The sequence below is a fragment of the Littorina saxatilis genome, linkage group LG12, assembly GCF_037325665.1.
Source record: "Littorina saxatilis isolate snail1 linkage group LG12, US_GU_Lsax_2.0, whole genome shotgun sequence".
Lineage (NCBI taxonomy): Eukaryota > Metazoa > Mollusca > Gastropoda > Littorinimorpha > Littorinidae > Littorina > Littorina saxatilis.
Window position 1 is genome coordinate 55536808 of NC_090256.1, and position 11759 is coordinate 55548566.

An 11759-nucleotide genomic window follows, 5' to 3' on the forward strand; every position below is an offset into this window, starting at 1 on the left:
GGAGAGCATCAATTTGGTGTTTGAATGGTCGGAGAAGTCGCTCGAGGTTCTCTCGACTGTCCTTGCAGCTGGCCATGCATATGAGGAAGGTGTTGTGTTTGGAATTGGGGTTACGGAGGTTCGCAATTTGGAGCATGGCTTTAAAGCTGTTTCCTCCGTGGTCACCACCAATCTTCACCCACACCTCATCATCTGGGATGTCGCCATGCCAGTCGAGGAGGCCTGCCGTTTGGTATTTGTCTAACAAGGCTGGCACAAATTCTGTTAAGTCTTCTATGTATGCTACGGGTGTTGGAAGTTCTTCTTTCTGGTTGGTGATTTTATTTTCAAAAGACAGCGTTTTGTTTTCTATTTTGAGAGTCCCACAGGCTGCCTCTTTCTGCGTAGTTCTTTCCTTTTTCTCGCTTTCGTGCTTGACTCCAACGCTGCGCATAAAACGTTTAAACGTCCTATACTTCGACCAGCTGAGCCCAAGGTTGGTTCGCAGAGCTGTCCCCTGTCTCCTGGAAATTGCCAATGATCTCCTGTAACCTGCATGCTCTAAGATCTCATTTCTCCTGTCCTTGGTGGTTTTTCTTATCTCCTCTGATAACTGTTCATTTGAATCTTGTTCTGTTCCACCTGAAATATTGGCTCTGACATTCGCAAGTTTTTTTGATCGTCGTCTTTTTACCGCTTCTGATGCTACTGTTGTGGATTTCCTTGGTTTGGTGACACGCATGAAATACAAAGGCCTGTCGCACATCTGATTGTCTGATTGTCAGCTGAATGCTGCAATGATGTGCGGTTGAGCGCTGTCTGGTACCGTTGTTCGTCCTTTGTTAGTATTCCTGTTAGTTCTCTTTCGTCCCGTAAATGTTTGGCTTTAACGTGGGGTGATGTAGCGACATGTACTGTGTTTTCTTTGATTGTTTTTGCCGGTGGAGTTTTCTGCAAGGGAGAGGTCTGACAAGCGGTGCCTTGTGTCTGCTTCTTTGGCGGTGTTTGGTTGACAATTATTGGAGAAGTGCTATGTCGGGGAGATGTGCTGGCAGCGGTAGAACAAGCCTTGACAGGTGATGTTTGCGAGAAAGATGTTCGAAGTTTCTTTGGAGTGGACGCCGCGGATGGTGGAAAAAATATATAATCAGTTTCAGCCGATGTACTTGGCATTTCAAGGTCCTGTTTTCTGGCATTATGCTGGGTGACACTGGCAGAGTCTGCCTGCGTGCGTGCGGGTCTTTTCTTTCCACGTGCGCCTTTGGCTGGTCGCCCCCCTTTGCCCTGCTGTTGAAAACGAAAACACACTGAGCACCCAGTGACGCTAAGGTTTGAATTAAAATCAATCCAGATTGAATTTGATAACTGGATGTCGTTGTGTACATTCTGATTCATCTCAGTTGATAAGAAGTTAGTTGACTGCATTCTTCCCATCCGACTGAAGCAGCTTTTACACATTGTTTTGGAATGCTTCAGATCTTGATCTTCTTCAATTTTCTGTCCATAGCACTGGTTAATGTCTTGAATGTGGTTTCTGCACTTTATTGCTTTGCAAGGGTCGTCGTACCGTTTACTCACTCTACAGCCACATATTCTGCAGATACGATGTAGTCTCTCTTCGTGTAAATCTCTAGTATGTAGACGATCTTTTATTGCTACCTGTTAATATATTGTACGTGTCACGCTCACGCTTGTAACTTTCTCACACTATTAACACACACGTGAAAAACATTAACTGTCAAGTTTTTCTTCTTTTTCTGTCCTTCTTTGATTCCTTCTTTATTTCAACAAAAGTTGGTCTCCAAAACAAAAGAAGTAATAGCTATCACAGACCAGAACAAACCGTTTGTTGCACGTTTGTTGATTAAAATCAACAACAAAATGAACAAATAAAACTACACTGGCATACCTTGATATTCAACACTACACACACATTAAAGTAAATCTTCTCAAATGCTGTTTTGAACAGTCTACAATCCATGAACAACTCAGTAAATATAATCCACGGAACTGAATGTTGAAGCAAGTGTATCCTTTATTCTAACTGCATGGTGTGAACATCTCCCTGGGGGTATCTTATCTTGGCCAAGCAGACTACACATTCCATTTAAGCTGACTCACGTTACTCAAGCCCCAGAGCCCCCCCCCCCCCCCCCCCCCCCATTCGCCTCAATTAGCTGTGCGACTGTCTGGCATCGGTCACAGGGTACCGTTATACCTTTCACCCCTCGGCTAGCTAGTAGCGTGTCAGTGACCTATTTCTGAGCCCCGCTACAATTACCCCCCATCAGGATGCCTAAATACAGGTCAGTTGTTCTTATTCAAGGCATGCTAAACTTTGTCAGCATGTATGTTTCCTTGTTGTGAGAACTATAGTTCGATCTCTATTGTTGTTTAAATGTTACATGTCTCACACACACAATCAAACACACGACTCAGCCCTGATTTTTCCTCTTTATTCAAACTCTCTGTGGTGCAGACTCTTGAAAACCATCCACATCGTGTTTGGCATCGATGTGTAGGTCAGAATGTACTCTATCAGCTGGTGTCCGTTTTGCAATAGCCACACAAATGAGACGATAAGTAAAGGTAACAAACAAAAAGTACACGTTTTCCCAGCTGTGATATGCCTGTGCCACACAACCGCTGTTATCAATTTCCCACGCTGTGGTAATTTTAGAACTCTGGCTTGGGCTGGTGCTGCGCTTATCACGCTCGCTGGCAGCAGGGAAAGTTTCGGGAAACTGAGTGTGCGGCCTGAAACAGGCGTGACCTGGGTATCACCAGACAACAGAACAGAAAATCAGATAGACCATGTCTGCATTAACAAGAAATTCAGAAGATCCTTGCAGGACGTCAGAGTGAGAAGAGGCGCAGACGTGGCATCAGACCACCACCTATTAGTGGCAAGCCTAAAGCTGAAGCTAAAGAGGAACCAGACAGACGCGTCAGACCGGAGAGTCAAGTACAACATCAGGCTTCTAAAAGACCCCAAGACAAAAGAACAGTTTAGTCTGACGTTGAAAAACCGGTTTGAAGTGCTTCAGGAACTCTTGGAAGAAGAAGACAGTGTATCTAACAGGTGGCAGAAGGTGAAAGAGACGTTACGATCCTCATGTCAACAAGTAGTGGGACCAAACAAACCGCAACAGAAAGAGTGGATCACGCCAGAGACCTTGACTAAGATACAAGATAGGCAGAGGAAGAAGGCGACAGTCAATAACAGCAGGACAAGAGCAGCAAAGGCCAAGGCTCAAGGAGAATATGCAGAAGCAAACAGGGAAGTGAAGAAGAGCATTCGCAAGGATAAGATAGACTATGTGGAAGGACTGGCAGCTGAAGCAGAGCAGGCAGCGTATAGTGGCAACATGAAACAGCTGTATGACACCACCAAGCGACTCTCTGGAAAATTCAGCAAACCAGAAAGACCAGTAAAAGATAAGCAGGGGAACACTATTCACACTCTAGAGGAGCAGTTGAACAGGTGGGCCCAACACTTTGAAGATCTCTTGAATCGACCATCACCCCCAAGTCCCCCAGCCATTGAACCAGCAGATGTGGATCTACCAGTCAACTGTGAGAAACCAACCAGAGAAGAGATCAGGAAGGCCATCACCCTACTAAAGAATGGAAAGGCTGCTGGACCCGACGACATCCCTGCAGAAGCATTGAAAGCAGACATAGATGCGTCAGTAGAGATGCTGTACCCACTCTTTGAGAGAATCTGGGATGAAGAAGATGTGCCGACGGACTGGAAGGAAGGTTACCTGGTTAAACTTCCAAAGAAGGGAGACCTCAGCAACTGCAGCAACTACAGAGGTATCACGCTCCTATCTGTGCCAGGCAAGGTCTTCAACCGAGTCCTCTTGGAAAAAATGAAGAATATTGTTGACTCACAGCTGCGAGATGAACAGGCGGGCTTCCGGCAGAACAGATCCTGCACAGACCAGATTGCAACACTTCGCATCATAGTCGAGCAGTCCCTAGAATGGAAGTCACCGCTGTATATCAATTTCGTCGACTATGAGAAAGCTTTCGACAGCGTGGATAGAGAAACCCTCTGGAAGCTCCTCAGGCACTACGGTATCCCAGCCAAGATAGCCAACCTGATCAGGAATTCTTACCACGGCATGTCCTGCAGAGTCATCCATGGAGGGCAGCTCACAGACAGATTTCAAGTGCGGACAGGAGTTCGACAGGGATGTTTGTTATCCCCCTTTCTCTTTATACTTGTGATCGACTGGCTCATGAAAGAATCCACCAACAACCGGAGGAATGGAATCCAGTGGACTCTATGGAGCCAACTTGATGACCTGGATTTCGCCGACGACCTCGCACTCCTTTCCCATAACCAACAACAAATGCAAGAAAAGACAGACATTCTGACTGCCACATCGTCACAAGTGGGCCTCAATATCCACAAGGACAAGACCAAGATCTTGAAGATCAACACCACCAGTAAAGAGCCCATCACCCTAAGTGGAAGTCCCCTTGAAGAAGTGCAGTCCTTCACATACCTTGGCAGCATTATCGACCAGCAGGGAGGCACAGATGCGGACGTCAAGGCAAGGATCGGCAAAGCAAGGGCCGCCTTCATCCAGCTCAAGAACATCTGGAACTCCAGACAACTGTCTCTAACCACGAAAATCCGACTGTTCAACTCTAACGTAAAGTCGGTGTTACTATACGGAGCAGAGACCTGGAGAACGACCAAGACTACCATCAGAAAAGTCCAGACCTTCATCAACAGCTGCCTCAGGAGGGTCCTCAAGATCCGCTGGCCCGAAACCATCAGCAATGCCGACCTTTGGGAAAGGACCTGCCAACTTCCGGCAGAAGAACTAATCAGGAAAAGGAGATGGGGATGGATTGGACACACCCTCCGCAAACCACCAACCAACATCACCAGACAAGCGCTGAGGTGGAACCCCCAGGGCAAGCGAAAGAGAGGCCGTCCAAGAAACACCTGGCGACGCGACCTGGAGGCCGACACCAGAAAGATGGGCTACACCTGGAGTCAGATAGAAAAGATGGCCCAGGACAGAGGACTCTGGAGAGCTGTTGTTGGCGGCCCATACCCTGACAGGAGTGACGGGCATTGATTGATTGATTGATTGAAAAGGAGAAACAGAATCCGTTAGTTGCCTCTTACGACATGCTGGGGAGCATGGGGTAAATTCTTCCCCCTAACCCGCGGGGGGCAGAATGTGTATGCGGACATGCTAAAAATATAGCAGACAGCTACGTGCTATTGACAGTTAACACCTGGGGCAAGGAGTGGCCCTCTCCAGCACTGCTTGGCTGGCTTCAATAGCGCAAAGAAGGCTTGTTATGTCTCTGTGTACTTTACCGTCTTTGACTGTACCTAGTAAACGCCCGGCCCCTACTTTGGGGCAATTAAAATTAGTGCATAAAGCAGGATGGGTGCTTTCAAGGTACTTTGCTATATCAACACATGACTTCTGTCAGTTAGAATCAACGTACAGGTATTGTCGCCTTCCTGAGCTTTCCGCAAAGCGAAGATGAAAAGGTTGAGTCCATCCTCCTGCTTCGCAAGCACAGCCTTCATTAACAGCTCCACTGCCTCTGGCCTCGAGTGCCGTTCCTTTTCCACAATCTCTCTGCGTTTGTCTTCTGGAAAAAGAGGATTGAAGTATTAAACAGATGGAACAACACTGCACCTGCTGAGAGAGAGAAAAAATAGAGAAACAGAAATAGAGATACAGAAAGAGAGAGAGAGAGAGAGAGAGAGAGAGAGAGAGAGAGAGAGAGAGAGAGAGAGAGGGAGAGAACTGAAGTGAACTTTATTTTACAAGGATTAAGATTTAAGGCTAAGCCTTTTCTTACAATCTGTCCTTGAGACACACAAACACACAATCAAAATGTTTTAAAAATAGGAAAGAAAATAAATAAATGATGATGATACTTGATAGAGATGATAATGCAGATGATGCATTAATATCATACATATATATGTAGACTAGTCATTCACAAAATCAAATGCATAATATGAAGGCAATTAATTGTGCCTTCAAGCAAGTATCAATGGAACATGAGAGAGAGAGAGAGAGAGAGAGAGAGAGAGAGAGAGAGAGAGAGAGAGAGAGAGAGAGAGAGAGAGAGAGAGAGAGAGAGAGAGAGAGTTCAGTTCTTCAAATCGAATTGTTTTATGTGTTTGTGTGTGCATATTGTGTTTAGTTGTTGTTGTGACATTGTTGTTGTTGGTGGTCAGGTGGTGATGTGTGTGTGTAAGTGGGTCCTTCCACAAAGCTGTGTACCACAAGAGGGTTATGACTTTAGAGTAAGATTTCGGAATGTTTTTCTTGCTTCTCGAATGATATAAGGATATCAACAGACTGAAAATTGACCAAAGAGATAACGATAATAAAATCAAGAAGATCGCTATGTTGGTTAGTGTTTTATATGAAAGGAAACACAGAAAATGACGTCAAAATGGCAATTTTTGTGTGACATTGCTTACATCTTGTTTTTAAGTATCCGTGTGGCTGCCAATAAAATGCGACCATGAACCCCCCGATATACATCTTCGTTGTCTTTTGTGCTAGTGTTACATATGCACTTAGCTGTTTTCCTCTACATATGTTTACAGTGTGCATTTGGATCGTTAAGAAATAACGGTTGCCTACGTAACATTTGGTTTCTAAAACCAACCGCGAACTACGTGAACATGTCTATAACTTCTGCACGCACGAATATGCGACTGTGTGTATTATCAGGCACAACTGATGTGTAGTGAACGTGTTAAAATGTGCGCCGTGTCAATTTGATCCGATTTGAATGTGATTTTGCCTTTCGCGTGTCCCCACTAAGCTTCGTTTCTATTTGTTCTGGTTAAGCGGGATCGTTAAAAATGATATTTGTCACTTATCAACGCATCAAACTTGGTGTTTCTTTCGCATGTAATGTTCTTCAACATCGCTGAAAGGTTTTTCCATAAAAAAAAATCCATTCATTTTTGGAACGCAGCAGACGTGGAGCGTTTTATGAGTCGTTTCCAACGAGGGACGAATGTTACGTAGGCAACCTTTTGCGACTCTTCGCTCTTAAAGTTAATTCTTTTGTTTAAGTTCGACATTTCAATGTTTTATTTTGTGATAGACGTGCTCGGTGTGTCTTTGTCAAGTCTTAGGCTATTCTTTGTAGTCTAGTCCTGTTCAAGTTGTAAGAGTTTAGGTAAAAAACCGTTGAATTTTCATCAAAATTGGAACAAACTCGACTATATTTTCTTTCGAAAAACGATAAATCGAAGAAAATCAGATTAAATGCTGTTGCGAAATAGAGAGAAAGAAATTCTGCGTTTGTGAAGCTGATTTCCTTGTTAGTGGGGATACAAAAAAGAGCAGTTCCTTCAAACTGCCTGGTGATACTTAGCTTATATATCCAGAAAGACTTGACTGGGCGAACCAAGCAGCCAAATTTAGCATCGGATATCAAATTAATTTCACTAGCTTACAGCATTTACCCTCCCCAACTCCTTAAAGAGCATTCTTTGTTAGAAATTGTGCGATTGTTCTTGCCAATCACACTTAGATTTATGGTATAGGATGAATAATGTCTCTGACAGGACCACTAAGAACGGATTGAATTATCGATCAAATATAACAAGAAGGCGCAATTGGTCAACTAGCTCTAAACAGTTGCCCATGTTGTTTATAATCTTTGCCATGTAGCTTTGAAATTAGCAGTTCATTGTTTGGGGCATATACGCTGTGAAAACCCATACATTACATTGACTTTTTCGAAGCATGATCACAAAAATATGGTCGCAAAAATTAAGCGAATTAGCAGAAAAATAAAGTTTTTGAGGTAAAAATAATTGTGTTTGTTGGGTGGATAGTTTGTGTATTGTTCTGTTTCTGAGTTATTCCATTATTCAGATATAACACAATACAATACCAACGTGTTTCAGAAAGGAACACTGTGTGTCCGACGTATCTCGAAGACACAGCAAATCATTAATAATCAAAATCGTTTAGTGTCTTGATCTGCCTTGTGTTAAAAACAACGCACCTAAATCTAACCGAATTTCGAGTCGCATCAATGACGACGTCACCAAAACCAAAAGAATTCCATTCATAACACAGTCATTCACAAGCCGGTTGATGTCGCCAAGTCATGGACCAATCGAATCGTCACAGCACATGCTGACGTCAAGTGCGACGCAGCGTGAAAATTTGCGATTTGTCGGCTGCTCCGTCATCCTGCTCAAGAGGAGAAACCGCAACAGTGTACATCTTGTTGCTACATGTTGACTCAATGTTATTTATTGACTCACACGAATGGATTTGTTTGTTACTTCACACAGACGATGTTTGTTTGTTGGTTGACACAACCAAAAAATACGTTTTTGTTACCTATAACTAGTTCAATTTGTTTTTCCTGACTGCATTTTGTTCGGAATAAGCTCTAAATGTGAACCAAATAAAACTTGTTACTATATACTATGGCTTTTTGTTATCTGTTTTGTGTGTTTGGATCCCATGTTACGTTAAACATGTGTGATGTTACACAACTTTCTGACCACCCCTCGTATCCAAAAAGCATAAACTTATCTTTTGTTTGGCATGGCAACGTGACATATGTCTATATCTTTTACATAAACCGTAAAATCAACCTATTCAGACACTTTCAATTTTCACGAAGCATGTCACGCTTTTGGTACACAGCTTTGTGGAAGGACCCACGTATATGTGCCTGCAAATATATATTCCTGCTTTAACTGCACATGCAGCAGGAGTGCTGAAAGCCAGAATGTTTAAATTGCAGATCAGACTAGTTATTCAGCAAAATTCAAAAGTGCATGCATGATTCTCACATGTAGATTAATTATATGAGTGCTCTCTTCTTATTTTCTGGCTGGCACAGAAACTTGTACAGATCGAGAAACCAGCAAGCCAGTACTCGTCCATCAGCACTTGAGACGTTTAGTCAAATTCATTTTTACAAATATTCTATTCACCAATAATGCCCCTCCCCCCCCCCCCTTTAAAAAAAAAGGTTAACTGGATCATGACAAAAAAAGTTATTCATCAGTCCAGTCATCACCAAGAATTTTTGGTCGCTGTCAGGAAGCATACAAAAGCCTTTAGCGCCCTGAGAATGACATGCAAAAAAAACAATATATGTACAGCATACCCCCAAGAATAGAAAAGAGATCAGGAACAATTTTGCTGGGGACGAGGTAGCGCTTGCAGTCTGGAATCATGCTGCGCAGCACTTTCAGCTTCTGGCGTACATCAAAGACTTCTCCTTCGCCCGACATCTTCGTCTTCTCACTCTACAAATCCTGTTTGGAATGGAAAACAAGTCGCGTAAGGCAAAAATACAACATTTAGTCAAGCTGTCGAACTCACAGAATGAAACTGAACGCACTGCACTTTGTCACCAAGACCGTATACTCGTAGCATCGCCAGTCCACAGCTCGTGGCAATGTGTGAAATTGACAAGTCAGAATAATTTCAATAAAGCATGTAGCTAAGTAGGATAGCACGCTTTTCTGTATCTCTATTCTTTTTAACTTTCTGAGCTTGATTTTAATCGAAACATATCATATCTATATGTTTTTGGAATCAGGAACCGACAAGGAATAAGATGAAATTGTTTTTAAATCGATTTCGGAAATTGTATTATCATAATTTTCATATTTTTTTAATTTTCAGAGCTTGTTTTTAATCCAAATATAAGATATTTATATGTTTATGGAATCAGGAAATGATGAAAATTAAGATGACATTGATTTTGGATCGTTTTATAAAAAAATAATGTTAATTGCAATTTTCTGATTTTTAATGACCAAATTCAAATTTCTAAGCCTCCACGCTAAAATGCAATACCAAAGTCCGGCCTTCGTCGAAGATTCCTTGGCCAAAATTTCAACCAATTTCATTGAAAAATGAGGGTGTGACAGTGCCGCCTCAACTTTTACAAAATGCCGGATGTGACGTCATCAAAGAAATTTATCGAAAAAATGAAAAAAACGTCTGGCGATATTATTCCCAGGAACTCTCGTGTAAAGTTTCATGAAGATCGGTCCAGTAGTTTACTCTAAATCGCTCTACACACACACACACACACACACACCACGACCCTCGTCTCGATTCCCCCCCTATGTTAAAAACTTTAGTCAAAACTTGACTAAATGTAAAAAATACCATGATGAACATATGGAATGGCTCAATGTTTTTTAAACTTTTGCTCTTGTTAGAAACTTAAAGATGCAGGACCTAATTAAGTCACTGCATTGCCATTGAGAGCAAAGATTTGTCTTTTTGTTGCAGATTACAATATATATAAACAGCCATGAAGAGCTCCCCACAACTATATCTCACAGATGTCTACACATACCTTTAGTGTTGCCAGCCAAATAAAACTGCATGCGGTTTGTCAGTTCACATCTCCCGAAAAATAGTAATTAACATTTTCCGCGAACACGTACATTCTGGGGCTCATGCAAGGCTGTGTGCGGTACGTATACCAAAATGGACCCACATACCTTCTTTTACAGTTTTCTTACTAAGTCATAAGTATTAAACAATGGCGACTGCACGTGAGAGGGAACAACCAAAAAGCAATGTACTCACGTTAAAATGACGAACACGGAACGAATCACAAACAATATCTTGACATAAAGTACCCAAAACAGAAAGAATTCTCCCTCTCGCCGAGATTATAATACACTTCCATGTAGGCTTTTGCTGAAATTAGTTCACGTGCGGGACTTGATATGGGTGTGGTCGAGAGCGACTCGATCAGGCCTGCCCGGCGGCAGTCCAAAATTAATTCGTAAAAAATGTGCAGTGTTTGACTCCATGCATGAAAGTCAGTGAAACTTGGTATTTTTTTCAAACGGATAATTATATAGCTGCCTGAGATCATGACTAAAAGCCATAGGAGCTCCGTGCACCGGGAGTTGACATGTCCAGTAACTTTAAAGCACATTCTACAATTTTTCTGTGAAAAAAAGCTGTCTTTGTAATCGCTGGCACATTCAGCTGCAGCATGCTGGAACGTTCCGAGTTTATTCTAATCTGGACGTATCGCAATGGAACTGATTATTTCAGACATGAAGTGTACAGCATTATTCCATTCTAATACCTACGCAGCAAACTATAAGCAACGCTGATGACTTTGAGCTATGAACAGAAAATGAATTTGTACTTACGTCCAGAACTGACAACTGAGTCAGTGGACCTGACTCCTGAGCAAGGAAGACAGGTCAGTTCTCGGCTATCTCTGTCGTCTGCTGTACGGTGTTACAAACTGTCTTCGACAACAAAATGTCAAAACCTGGTTGCGATGTGACCGCACTGGTTGGCATAGCCTGCGCAGTCAACGCAATGATTATCTTGGGTACTGACTCATATTCCTCGATTTCTACTTTCATTTCTGCGAAGCGCGAACGACGAAGGTAGGCCATGACGTCAGGGGAAAACACTCTATCCGCTTGCAGACAACAGTTGCGTTTGCTTTCGGTTTCACAGACTCTGCTGCCTTCAAGTTCGGTTGCATGTCTGCTACACTTTCAATTGACTAGTGTTATGAATGATTTAGCGAGGGCGGAAGGGAACTTTGTTATTTGTTGTTTGCTTTACCTGTGACTTCATCGATTTAACAAAACTCAGTAGGCTGTTAACAATTGTTGCTTTTTTTTCTCATTTGTGTGTGTGTGGTTAATGTAAAGTTATAAAGCTACTGATACGAATTGTGTGGCCCCCTATAAGTTTACGAATACAGTCGCCTAAACAAATTTAGTTACGTTC

General features: G+C 42.6%; 1 protein-coding gene across 1 annotated transcript in view; it reads right to left on the reverse strand.

Annotated features, from left to right (window-relative positions):
* The window catches only part of LOC138982296 (ATP-dependent RNA helicase DHX58-like), a 42264-nt gene extending 30760 nt beyond the window's left edge, over positions 1–11504 (reverse strand). Inside the window, exons 1-3 of the mRNA XM_070355556.1 lie at positions 11162–11504; positions 9136–9286; positions 5464–5613 (exon numbers count right to left, since the gene is read on the reverse strand). Of these exons, the coding sequence (XP_070211657.1) occupies positions 5464–5613; positions 9136–9262 (277 nt within the window). The 5' untranslated portion in view covers positions 9263–9286; positions 11162–11504. The remainder of the gene's footprint in view (positions 1–5463; positions 5614–9135; positions 9287–11161) is intronic.
* Between the last annotated feature and the right edge of the window lie 255 nt (positions 11505–11759).